Here is a 12366-nt window from a genome sequence, read left to right on the forward strand (position 1 = left end):
TCTACATGAATCCGTCGTCTGCATTCGACCCGAAGTCATCGAGTGCTTCATCGTAGACAGATGTGTCGAGCCTGACAGAAGTAGCCATCAGTGTCTGCAGAGAATGTCTTCTGACGGAAAGACACGTACTTGCTCGCCACTTTCGCAGCACCCAATACGGGCTTGGTAGTGGCCTTTGGCTTCTTCTTGCCCGACGCCTTGTCTCTTTGCTCCTTCTGCTTCTCGTTCGCGAGTGTCGTAAGGACACTGGCCGTCTTGCGGACCTCGACATCACGTAGGGGCATCGCAGTTCCCGTACGTGGTGCTCGACAAAAGCGGTGTACAGGGGTTTGTCCTGATGGCGCTTGATAATGTACTGGATAATCTGGTTGGAGAGCTTGATGAAGTCCTCCTTCACCCGCGGCTGCGCTGAAATCAGCTCATCCAGCTCGGACGACGAGGTACCTGTGCCACAGAGTTGAGCATAAAGAGGAGGAATGAAAGTCGACGCATACCTCCAAGAGCAGCAGCTCCAAGCAGATCAGCCGCGTTGTTGAGGTCAGAGTTAAGCTCCCTCTCCTTGTCTATGCGCATCTTCTCCCTCGGGTCGAGCACGGCGTCCTCATCATAATCTCCCTCTTCTCCTGCAGCTATTCGGGCAGCTCTCGCGGCCTCCTTCTCGGCGAGCTTCTGCTTGAGAGTGCCCTTCTTCTTTGGCGCCGCCACCGGGGCGGCGGGCTTGGCGGGCTTCTCCTCCTCGTCCGAGGATGCCTCCCAGTCACTCTGATGAACACGATAGTTGCGTGAGATCATCCTCGTATGATTAGAAAGGTGCAGGGATATACCACGTACTACTGGCGCGTCACCGTCGTCGTCTTCACCCTCCCATTTGCTCTTCACTGGTTTCTTGGGAACGGAGCAGAGGGCGCGGCCGCAGGCGTTTCTTCGCCTGACTCGTCTGCACTCCTTACATGTATCAGGGATACAGCGTTGAGCGAACGGGATTGACACACCCCAATCAGACATTTTGAAGAGCAAACCGCGGGTGTAGTAGGTCGAGACGGAGGGCAAGGGTTTCGAGTGACGATCGAACAATGGCAGCAAGAGATTATCTCTCCTCGGAAATTTCCGACCACGCTAGATTAGATCTCAGGCAGTTGATTCAAGACCTCCAGTGCCACGCTGCTGTTTGATCTGTGCTGTACCGCTGTACATGCTGCTGGGTGCTTCAATGTTTCAATGTCGACGATTATAGCTAGGATGTTCGCATAGCATCTCTAAACACATGCCTCGCTCGAACTAGGGAGTCTCAATGGGTTACGCTGCGAACGAGCCGGGTTGAATTCACAAGCGCAAACTCAGTGGTTCTCATGACCGACCTCATCAGCGGGGGACGGCCTTAAAAGCCGCAGAGGGTCTGTGCATTGATCTTGTCTCGCTGGTCGTCTAGCGACACCATGGTACACCCAAGGAGACCACAGGCCTTCGCTGAGCGCTGTATCGCTGTCTTTCGCCAGCTGCCGGTCCACCTACAGGCCGCATTCAAGTTCAGAGTACTGGGGTCTTCTGCCGTTCTAGGCGCTCTGATCATCGTGCTGCGCTTCGCTTTGTCGCGCTCACGGCGAAAGTCCCGGAGAGTTACTGACTTTGAGCGTATCGCTCGGCGACTGAAGGACGACAAGAAGTCCGGCGCAAGCGAATATGACATAGTGATTGTAGGCGGCGGTGAGCTCTTGTCATCTTGCTTCAATCGGGAAACGCGCTGACAAGTCAGCAACGCGATATAGGGACAGCTGGCTGTGTGCTTGCTTCTCGCTTGTCTGAGAACCCGAAGCTTCAGGTCTTGCTCATCGAGGCCGGCGGCAGGTGAGCACCGTGACCTTGGCAGCGATGTCGATGCTGATTATTGATGCGTTCCGCTGCTAGTTCTGTGCACAACCCCCTCTCGCGCGTCCCAGCCATGTACCACAAGTTCTTCCATACAGGATATGACTGGGACATATTCACTGTCCCCCAAGAACATGCTGCATCGAAACGCAAGTACTGGCCAAGGGGTACGAGTCCTCTTCATTGATACCTTCACTATTGCTCGTCCTGACACTCGCGTCATAGGAAGGATGTTAGGCGGATGTGAGCACCCTCCTAGTCGGAAGCATGAACGATCCTAATAACAACACATCGCAGGCTCGTCTATGAATGCTATGATGTATGGCTCAATCCCGTAAATGAGCGGCGAGAGAAATAACCTTGTATCTTCCAGCTTTCACCATGGCGCCCCTTCAGACTTCGACGAGTGGGCTGCAATGCAGAAGGGCCAAGAGGGCGCTTCGGATTGGACACATGAGAACTTCAGCAAGTACGCGCCACCAAAGACCGATACGACCGTAGAACACTCTGACCAATGCCACATCATCTAGATACTTCCGGAAGTTTGAAAAGTTCCATCCGAGCAAGGATTACTCACTGGTTGACGTCGCCCTTCGTGGGACCTCAGGGCCGGTGCATGGTAACATTACATCTAGTGGTCTTGCTGTCATCGCCTGAACCCTCTGACGTACTCTAGTGGGCTACTTCGGGAATGATTCTGACACTACCAAGTACTTCCTTGAGGCCTGCCACAACGCCGGACTGGAGCGTAGCCCAGATCTGAATACGGAGAAGGGTACCCTCGGGTCGAGCAAAGTGCGTACAAGCTCCCGTTCCTCTCCGGCGATCAGTAGTTCACTTACCTTGATGCCTATAGACGAGTCAGTCATACCTCCTCAGAACGACACTCGCGCATCCTCTAACTGTAATCTGGCAGTGACGTTCATCGACTCTAAAGGGCGGCGCGTGACGACGGAGTCTGCGTACCTTACCCCGGAAGTGCTTGCGCGCCCGAACCTTGTCATCGCTACCCACGCGCAGGTGACGCGTATCGTGTTCGAGACGACTGAGGGTAAGGCTCCGAGAGCGGTGGGGGTGCAGTTCAAAGACAGGACAGGAGAGTTGTTCGAGGTGAGGGCGAAGAAGGAGGTAGTGATATCGTGAGTAGCGCCGCGCCGCGTTCGCCGGAAGGTGCACAATTGACGATGCCTCTACAGAGCGGGTGCCATACATACACCTCAAGTGGGTCCGACACCGATGCATATCTAACACTTCACTGATACTTCTCGCAGATCCTCATGCTCTCGGGCATCGGTCCAGCAGACCACCTCGCCTCGCACGACATCCCCGTCCTCGTTGACCACCCGGCGTCGGTTCTCACCTCATGGACCATCCCGTCATTGACTTCCACTTCCGTGACAAGACCAAATCTCGCATGGCGGCTCTGTCGTACGACGCGTCTAGGTTTGGGAAGGTAGACCCGCAGCAATCGTCAAGCAGTTGACGTACTTCGCTGAGTATAAGCTCTGGGCGACGGGCCCGCTTACCACGAATGTGCGCCAATTTTCTTCGTCTTCATACCGAGGAACGTGACTGACGCGACGGGTGATTGCAGGTTGCTGAAGCCGCCGCGTTCGCGCGTTCCTCTGATGCTTCTCTCCTGGCTAAGGCTGGTGTCACACTGTCCGCGTCGGACGACCTGGAAGACTCCACGTCGGGGCCGGGTGCGCCAGACATTGAGATATTCTTCACGCCGCTGTCGTATATCGAACACGGGAGGATTCCCTTCCCGCAGGGACATCACGTCGGGGTGCATATCGTCCTCCTGAGGTGCCGTCCTCCCCCATAACCTGTGGCGCTTTGTCTGACGTATCCTGTTTAGGCCGACAAGCACGGGCACCGTGAGACTGCAGTCCGCCAACCCGTCCGACGCGCCGACCGTTGATCCCAAGTACGTCTCCGCCTGATCACCGCATGCATGTCTCTGACCGAGAACGGACAGATACCTCGCCACGCAACACGACATCGCCGTCCTCGTCCGCGCGACGCGCCTCATCGCGCACATCGTCAACACGCCTCCGTTCTCGTCCGCGGTCCTCGACCCCGCCGGGGCCGCCGACACCTCGGGCCTGCTCAACCACACCCTCGCGCAGCAGTCGGACGCGGAGATCGAGGCGACCATCCGCGACCGCGTCGAGACGCTGTACCACCCGACGTCTACCGCGCGGATGGCCCCGCGGGAGGACGGCGGCGTGGTGGACCCGCTCCTGCGCGTGCACGGCGTCGAGGGGCTGAGGGTGTGCGATGCGAGCGTGTTCCCGACCATCACGAGCGGGCATACCGTGCGTTCGTCGTCTTATGTCGCGAGGGCTGGTTTGACTGACATGACTGCGCGTAGGTCTCGCCGACAATTGCACTCGCGGAGAGAGCTGCGGAGATGATTCTCGAGGCGTATAGGGAGTGAGCCCTCGCTACCGGGCTAGTGAGAGTCTGTGTCTTGTTTAGATATGGAACGTTGGATCCAACGCACTCGCAGAGCTAGAGATTGGTTTGTTTCTAGGCAGCTTACAGAAGACTAGCATGGGCATTGAGTAGTCTCATCAGGATGAACGGTTGAAGAGATGTGACCCACGCTCATGTACATACATATGGGTGCCCGAAACAATCAGAGCGTCACAATCGTGCTCGCTGGTAATTCGTTATTCACGCATGGGCCCCGCCTACCAATGAAACGTTCATTCTCCACGCAGCCTGGACACCTCACGCGCCCCAGCGCGATGACTTTCACCCGGCCGACCCGATGGCAGGCTCTGAACAAACTCATCATCATAAAGACCCCCCGGGCCATGTCCAGGCGCGCGAGTGCACGTACATTTCCAAACGCAAGGGGGCGCACGGCACTCCTGTTCCCCGCAAAGACACTGCACTCGCAGACTCGGAAGAGCCCGTCGACCGCTGGCGGGTGGCCACCCTCCGGACGGTGCTGATTATTCGGCGTTCAACGTCCAGGCCGAGACAGAGTCCGGGAAGAGATGAGCGTCGGGACCACACTGATAATTCGTCTGATCTTGCGGGAAGCAGGGGGTCTCGGCCGTGTACTGCGAGCCCAGTGCACGCCACATCGTGTCAAACGAGAATGTGGGTTATCGGGGTGGGATGTCGCCGATGGCACGAGGACATGGCGGTGCTTTTCGAGTGCAGGTGGTGTCGAATGAGCAGACAGGACGTTCATCGCGGCGCGCGTTCTATGGAGTGCGCTGTAGTCGGCGTCCAGGCGTCCAGGCGACGTAAATGTCATTGGCAACGAGATGCGTTAAACGGTCGATAGCTGTATGTAACCTAGCAGTATCTGAACCATCGCGCCTGGTATACGGTGGATAACTCACAGGAACCAACCATCCCCAGATATCTGCGTTCGAAAAGCCACCACGGCGTTCGGTGCACACGCCCTCTAGAGAGCGCGGGACCGCACGCGCGAAACAACCGCACGGCCCTTCGTGAAGCACCGTAGAGTAGTTGCTTCCTTCCCGCCGGCCGCGCACGATCATAGATGAGTATGGCGCTCCGACGGCGACTGAGAACTGAGCGCTGAGTACTGAGCGGCGATCCCCTGCATGCAGCCCGTACGTCACCGCCGCTGCAGCGAACGCGCCGCATTTAAGCATCTCGTCCCGAGTCCGTGCCCAGTATGACGGGCGATAGCGACGGGTCCAGAAAAGTGCAAGCCTGGCCACCGGGCGGTTCGAAGCACCTTCAGTGAGTGACGCTGGACGAGAGCGGACGCCTGGGCTTGAGGCCGAAGGGGGTGTGCTTCAAGCTTCGCACGGCATGGATAAGCGGATGAAACGGAGGAAGGCGGTGGATCGAAGACATGATAGAGAGGTACTATGTGGGGAATGGGATCGGAGAGTTCCAGAGTTACTGTACGACGCTGGTGGAATCGTGCTCTCGCTGACCATCTGCTCGTTCGTCAGCAGTCATGTATCAGGATCATAGCGTCTCACGATGCGGATGGCATACGTAGCCAGACAGATGTGACGGCGACGACGCCGACGCCGTGTGTGGCTGGGAGGGTAGCACAGACAATATATTCGAGAAGAGCCCATGGCGTTCGGTATACAAACGGATATACCCTGGGACAACGGGAGACGCCCTCTATGACGAGGGAGCGCTGTTTGAATGGCTCTTGGCGGCCGACGTGCGGCAATCAGGCTCAAGCAAGGAAAGACAGAGGACGTCATAGCAGAAGCACATACGCGTCGCCTGGCGGTTTCTGCGTTACAGTAGCGTTTGAAGGCACTGATCTGGGCATGTATCATGATGCAATTGTGCGAGTAGCGGTGCACAACAGTGATACAAAGGAAAAGAGCCAACAGAGGTACGGGGCTGTCGTACTCGGGATATCATGAGGCTGGTTCGGAGGATCATTGCAATCTAAACGCCCAGCCAAGGATACTCCCTACAGCTGAGATGACCGGAGGAAGCAAAGGCCGATACTTAAGTATAGCCGTGACGTACTTGTGTGAGCGGTGGGTGGCATAGACACACCTTCGGGAAACGCGTTGCGGTCCGGCGAGCGACACGACTGGTGCACGCGTCCTGCGCTGGGGAGCGGCGGGGCTAAGGAGGACAACAGCGCTGGAGTGGCAGACAGCAGCGAAGGCAAGGGTGGGAGCAGAGGGCAGGGAAGCCACTACCGCCACAAGGCACCGTGCTACGTCACTGGTGGGCAGCCCGATCACGGAAGGCGCTGGGGGACGATTGGCTGAGAGGGCGGTGGTGGAGTGCGAACAACACCAACGGTCGCTCGAGGCTCGCTTGCCTCGCCCCGTCTGGTCATCCACCTGCCTCAGCAGCCTTTCCTGTCAAAACACTTGTGTCCGCGCAGGCGGCCATGCGCGCGAGCCCAACCCTCCCGCCGCTGCGCCTCCATCAGAACACGTCAGCCCCCGTCTCTATCCCTCCCACTGCCGGCCCCGCCTCCGACGCGTGCTCGCTTGTGTCGCCCCATAGGTCAGTTACCCTTCCGCCGACACGCCGCGCTCTCACCCGCTTTCTCATATTTAGCCTAGGTCCACGCTTCGCCCTCACCCGCCCATTCCCCGTCATGACCACCGCTACCGCCATCCTCGGCCTCGCTATCCCGTCCGCCGAGCCTCGCTATACCCACCTCGCCCAGGATTCAGACCACCGCAGACCAGACGCGTCCCCGCTGGGCACGCGCAAGAGCCCCTCCCCGGGCACGGTCACACTCACCGCAGACCAGTACGCGTACCTCATCTCCCTCATCCACGTCCAGTCCTCCCCCTCCACCTTCGCCCCCGCCCCCTCCATCGTCCGCCCACAGTCCTACCCCTCCCGCGCCGCTCCCGCCGCGCCGATCCCGTCCCAAGTGCGCTTGCTCATGGACCAGTTCCCGCACGTCGAGCCAGACATCCTCCTCGCCATCACGCGCCATGCGTTCGACCCGCTCGAGCTCTACAAGCTCGACGAGCACTACCGCGGCTCCTCGGGCACGCCGCCGCCCGCAGACCCGTCCGCGCCCGCGAAGGTCACCACGCGCGACTTCATCACGCGCTACTACCCCTCCTTCTCCTCGCTCGTCTCCCCCCTCTCCACGTACTTCCGCATCCTCCTCGCCCTCGCGTCCGCGGCGCCGGCGCCCACACCCTCGTCGCCATCTGCACCGCCGTCCCCGCACTCACCTTCGTCGACGCCCGGACCGGCAGACGTGCTGGCGATCGCATCCGCGAGCACGCAGTACCTCGCGCGGCTGGTCATGCTCTCGGAAGAGCACCACTGGGCGGTCATCCTGCCCTACCACATGGCGTTCCACCGCGCGCGCACGGAGGAGATGCGGCGCGGCGACTACGGCGGGTGGGCGACGGTCGACGTCGAGCTGCTCGTGCGCCTGATCGAGGAGCGCGAGCGCGAACGCGAGGCGGAGGAGTGGCGGTACGAGCCGAGGCGGGACAGGTCGAGGTGAGGGGGAGACGCGAGGCTGAAGGACGGTGGAAGGGAGAAGAGGTGTTGTGCGGACACGCGGAAGGCGATGTTCTGATGCACTGGGCGTGCGGTCCGTGCCGCTGGGCAGTGGGAGGACGCAGCGGACCCGGGTGTGTGCATCCAATGTGCATCCTTGAAGTTGGTGCATCCCCGATGGGATCGCGCATCGAGACGGCGGCGCGTGCCGGTCCGCCAGCCTCCCGGCAGGACTCCTTCGTCTTCCTCAACGACCTCCATCCGCCCGTCGTCCGCCGCGCTAACTCTCCCGTCCTCAAGCTCAAGTGTCCTCCCCTCCTCTGTCTCTGCTCCCTGTTCGCTTGTGTTCTTGCTCGTCTTCAGTGTCGCTCTCGGGTTCCACGGTCTAGATGTCCGTCCGTCCTACTCACCATCGTCTTCATCTCCCTACGTGCGCCGCACTCGCACCCCCAACCCGCCATTCATCCCCGCTCACGATCGAAGCTCCCTCGGGTACTACCCCCGTACCTCGTACAGCCCATACCCCACTCTGCAGGACCCAGACTCGCGAACTCTGTTGACTCTGTGTGTTTACTTATTCTCTTGTGACTTTGTCCGCGTCGCTGTTGTTGTGGACTTTGCTGGGCGTGGTGTATTATACGCATCGTATTTGTCTAGTGTACAATGCATTCGTGGCTATCCTGAGCAGGACGTGGTGGTTCGGCTGTGCTGGCAGAGAACGGGTGGTAGTGAGTTCGGACTCCAAGTGAGTTTGCTTTCAATGTGAAAGTGATCGAAGGATCGAAGGGGGGTACGCGCTACACGTGCACGTGATGCCCTGGGGAGGCTTGGATCATTGCAGTGAGGAAGGCCCCTGGCCCTCGTCTCGACTTTCTGTCACTGCAGCTGGCAGGGCGCATATAGGTACTCTCCCGTCTCGTTTACAGGCATCATGTCCACCCCAGAAACCACACCGGCGAGCGGCTGTTCACCTGCCACTGCGGTGAGCAGTTCTCGCGCTTCGACAACCTCCGCCAGCACGCGCAGACCGTCCACGTAGACGAGCAGGACCAGAACGAGCGCATGATGCGCGACCTCACGTCCCTCCACGCCAGCATGACCGTGGCAGCCCCCGCAAGCGCACCCAGACCGCGTCGCTGCCGCCGCCGCATCCACGAACACCGTGCCTGCGATGGACATCACGAAGACGGCGTCTAAGTCCTCCCGCCTTTTCACCAGCGCCCCGGCACCAGCACTGGCTACGAGGGCGCAGGCACGCTCTACAACTCCGCCGACACCACTTGGTACGTCCTAATTAGACGTCCAGGCGAGGAGCCATCCCTTTCGTGACCTTTCGTAACCCTGCAGCCGTCCACGTCTCTGTCTCACCCACTTCGTCAGATCCCGCACATGCAGGCCAGTCCTTTCTTGTCCCCCCGCCTCCTCCTTCAACGTCGCAAAACCGAGAGTAACTTTTTTTGGCGAGCAACGGACACTACGTCTCGCTCCCTCTGCCTCGCCGTGCGCACCGCAACCTCTCTGCCCCACCTCAAGCAGCCCACCTCGCCTCGTCCCGACGCATCGCATCCGCCTCATTTCGCGCCTCGCCTTGTGCCCGCCCATCTACCGCCACGTTCGCGAGGGCGGCGCACCACTGCGAATTGGGCGGCTGACCGACCGGCGAGTGCCTGGGCTTGCTGCTGTGAACGCGTGAACAAGCTTGCGTTCCAGTCCCAGGTCGTCTCGTGCCACGCCGAGATCTGGATGGAGCTCGGCGGCCAAGTCAGGATCAACCGAGATCACAACAGGCGCAGTAGACACTGGGCACGACGCGCACACCATCGCGACGTGCGCTGCGTGCACAGCACGACGGTGTGTGCGGCGGGCACAGCATGGCGGCATCGGCACACACGACAGTTGCAAGTACCGGGGGCGAGGGCCCAGAGGGCAAGCGTGGCTGACGAACAGCTGACCGGCGCAGGCAGGGCGCGGAGAGTGGACACGAGGGGCTGACTGACGAGCGGCGAGCAGCAGCCGGCGCGGACGAGCAGCAGCGGGCGCAAGCAAGCGGCGACGCGCGGACGAGCGGAGATGTCCACGTACATGAACATCGGCTGGTGGCAGGATATGAATGTGAGTCTACATCCGCGATCAGTACGCCCGTAGAACTGCGACCCGCAGTGGACCGCTCAGCTACTAATAGTACTATGCCATATGAGCCCGGGCCCGGCACCTGGTTTCACTGAGCCCAGGCCCGCCCAAGCCGGGCCCTTGCCCGGGCTTTCAGGCCCAGCCCGGCCCCAACATCACTGGTACATATATACAAGGGTGTAGGTAAATAACAGTTATACAGAATCATGACAGACCGGCGCACATATCTAACAGCGACAAAGCAAGATCGTAACGAGGACAACGAAGGCAGGATAGTAGCTCACAGTGAGGTGAGAGCGACTTTAAGGCACAGCGAGATGATAGAGGTTTCACAGCAGAGCACAGCGATTCAAAGCTTGTCAAAAGCGGACGGCGGGCGATATGGACGAGACGAGGAGAGCGAGCGCGATCGATTCTTCATTTGGGGGTCATTGCCGGCTGCATGTAACCATTCAGAGGTGCGTCAGTGATTGCTAGACATAGAAACCCAACGGAAACTCACTCGATATTGTCGTAATGTCTCTTCCGCGCATCCGAAGAGGCAAACAGTCCCTTACAGCCACAGTCGCTCCGTTCACAAGAGCAAACGTACAAGGCGAAATGGTCGATCTTTTTGCCGACATGCTCCGCAAGGGCATAACATGGGCGCCTCTCCGAATGTTGTTTGATCAACTCGGAGCATATTGTGCCGTCTTGATACAGCCAGGTACAATTGCTAACCACCTTGTCATTCTCTTGACGAAATTGAGGAGGGTGGGATAAAGCGAGGTGTGTCTCGAATACCCGCTTCAAGTCGTTTTCATCGGCACCACGGAGTTCAACACCGCACTCTGTGGTCGGACTGAGACTGCCGTCGGCCAATGTTGGGCCGTCCACGAAGCGGCACCTGCGCTTCAGCTCACCCAGCTTGTCTAACGATGGCTGTTGGTCGACTACGTCCCCTTCACGCTCGGCGTACTCAGGGAAGTCTCCATTTAGCGAATTTTCATATTTACTGACGCCAACATTGAACAGGGGGAATGATCATCAGAATAAATAACAAGGTTCGCATCACTGCACTCACAGACCCACAACATTGTCGTGTGGAACGACACTGCCATTAAGAACGACCGGGACGCGCAGCGACCTGCAAGAGAGGTGGTAAGTCTATGATGACTGTTAGTAGGTAGTTCATTGCTTACAACAAATTACATCTTCTTGTCTTCTCCTCCCTTCATACCAGGCAATGGCACCTGGAATGATATCATGACTAACGATGGCCTTGGTTACCTTACATCCGCTGAAGTAATTGGTCGCTTACCCTGCCTCTCTCAACTGAGAGGACTGGGATTCCGGCGGGTCCATATTGGCCATCTGGGTTTGTGATTTACAACCGAGTCGCTTATATACGACGACTCCGTGGACACCATGGATTCCAGAGTAGTGGTGCGTCCACCTCGCTGGTGTACATTCACATTTCTGCTTGAACTGAGGGCCACCGCAGAATGTCTTTCCAAACATGCTTTGAAACCCACTGTTCGTGTAGCAGAAACCGTCAGGTGTGTTGGCTCAATATCCACACTTCGGCATGTAACTTATGACATATTGAGGTGATGGTAGTGGCTCAAGACGGCGATTTCGTAGATATCGACCCACATCCGAGTCAGCCCTTGACGGCTCGGGGGAAAGGCGCGCTGAGACATACTTTACGATGGCGTGGTGGGCGATGGAAATGTTGAGGGGGTACTGTGGTGGGGGCAAGACGGGTTTTCTCTGCTGTCTCGGACAATGCATTAGAGAGGCCTCCGAGAGAGAGCGGAATGTCACGACGGTCAAGCGCGGGCGCCTGACACCCCCAGCCCGCTCTTGATCTACAATAAACAATACTAGTGGAATGATCTCGGTTGTATGCCATGGTGGACAAGTCCTTGTGTTACTGTATATACCAGTGGGTCCACCACGAGAATGACTCAGCACGGTTGTGTCGAGTTCTCGAGCTGTTCTTGGAATTGCATGCTATCAATATTTGCTAATATTATACTATTAGCGTCTCAGAATCGTTGCTTCGCAGAAGCGGCGTAAATATGGCAGGAGGAGGATGTGGAAAGTAGTGCCTAGATCGATGAGTTCTCTACACTGGCAGTCGCGACTCACATGCACACCTCGCGCGGGAAAGATGCGCCATAAAGACTCAGATAATTCATGCCGCGGCTGTCAGGGGGCGGAAACATTCATTCCAAGCGGACTCCAGACGAGACTATGCATCATTAGCCTGACCTTTTGATCCTGAGCGGAACTCAATACGATCCGCAGTATCCACGCCACCCAATGCATGTCTTGCGTGAGGATCGCCGAGGCATGTACTCTAGGGGAGCCGCATCTTGATATCATGGCAGCGCGTACGATAAATGTTTGCAGGGATGAACGCAG

General features: G+C 58.3%; 6 protein-coding genes across 6 annotated transcripts; 3 read left to right on the forward strand and 3 right to left on the reverse strand.

Annotated features, from left to right (window-relative positions):
• Position 1: 1 nt before the first annotated feature.
• On the reverse strand, positions 2–1005 carry B0H18DRAFT_1121185 (eukaryotic translation initiation factor 3 subunit J; the record flags this gene model as incomplete). Its single annotated transcript, XM_048034286.1, has 5 exons — positions 2–71; positions 130–263; positions 299–444; positions 495–762; positions 832–1005. The coding sequence occupies 5 exons, from the start codon at positions 1003–1005 to the stop codon at positions 2–4; spliced, it is 792 nt and encodes a 263-aa protein (XP_047891062.1).
• Positions 1006–1436: 431 nt separating this feature from the next.
• B0H18DRAFT_956470 (GMC oxidoreductase) lies at positions 1437–4309 on the forward strand (the record flags this gene model as incomplete). Its single annotated transcript, XM_048042457.1, has 17 exons — positions 1437–1704; positions 1767–1845; positions 1906–2033; positions 2092–2109; positions 2164–2200; positions 2240–2335; positions 2397–2485; positions 2543–2661; positions 2723–2726; positions 2783–3005; positions 3063–3087; positions 3138–3218; positions 3310–3399; positions 3461–3675; positions 3728–3796; positions 3848–4187; positions 4244–4309. 17 exons carry the CDS (start codon positions 1437–1439, stop codon positions 4307–4309), a joined length of 1947 nt encoding a protein of 648 aa, XP_047891063.1.
• Positions 4310–5325: 1016 nt separating this feature from the next.
• Positions 5326–5905, reverse strand: B0H18DRAFT_533354 (uncharacterized protein). The gene is made up of 3 exons (XM_048038498.1): positions 5850–5905; positions 5473–5792; positions 5326–5419 (listed from the first exon to the last, which is right to left on the reverse strand). The coding sequence occupies exons 1-2, from the start codon at positions 5861–5863 to the stop codon at positions 5474–5476; spliced, it is 333 nt and encodes a 110-aa protein (XP_047891064.1). The 5' UTR covers positions 5864–5905; the 3' UTR covers positions 5326–5419; position 5473.
• Positions 5906–7258: 1353 nt separating this feature from the next.
• Positions 7259–7756, forward strand: B0H18DRAFT_841553 (uncharacterized protein; the record flags this gene model as incomplete). Its single annotated transcript, XM_048039498.1, has 1 exon — positions 7259–7756. A coding segment is annotated over one exon (498 nt), but the record flags the coding sequence as incomplete, so codon positions are not given.
• Positions 7757–8004: 248 nt separating this feature from the next.
• Positions 8005–9278, forward strand: B0H18DRAFT_1121188 (uncharacterized protein; the record flags this gene model as incomplete). The annotated part of the gene is made up of 5 exons (XM_048034287.1): positions 8005–8132; positions 8191–8391; positions 8754–8862; positions 8936–9110; positions 9175–9278. 5 exons carry the CDS (start codon positions 8005–8007, stop codon positions 9276–9278), a joined length of 717 nt encoding a protein of 238 aa, XP_047891066.1.
• A 1107-nt stretch (positions 9279–10385) lies between these two features.
• Positions 10386–11310, reverse strand: B0H18DRAFT_956472 (uncharacterized protein; the record flags this gene model as incomplete). Its single annotated transcript, XM_048042458.1, has 4 exons — positions 10386–10395; positions 10550–10951; positions 11021–11083; positions 11258–11310. 4 exons carry the CDS (start codon positions 11308–11310, stop codon positions 10386–10388), a joined length of 528 nt encoding a protein of 175 aa, XP_047891067.1.
• Positions 11311–12366: the final 1056 nt, after the last annotated feature.

Source organism: Fomitopsis serialis (genome assembly GCF_022376445.1).
Source record: "Fomitopsis serialis strain Sig1Antser10 chromosome Unknown B0H18scaffold_57, whole genome shotgun sequence".
NCBI classification, from domain to species: domain Eukaryota; kingdom Fungi; phylum Basidiomycota; class Agaricomycetes; order Polyporales; family Fomitopsidaceae; genus Fomitopsis; species Fomitopsis serialis.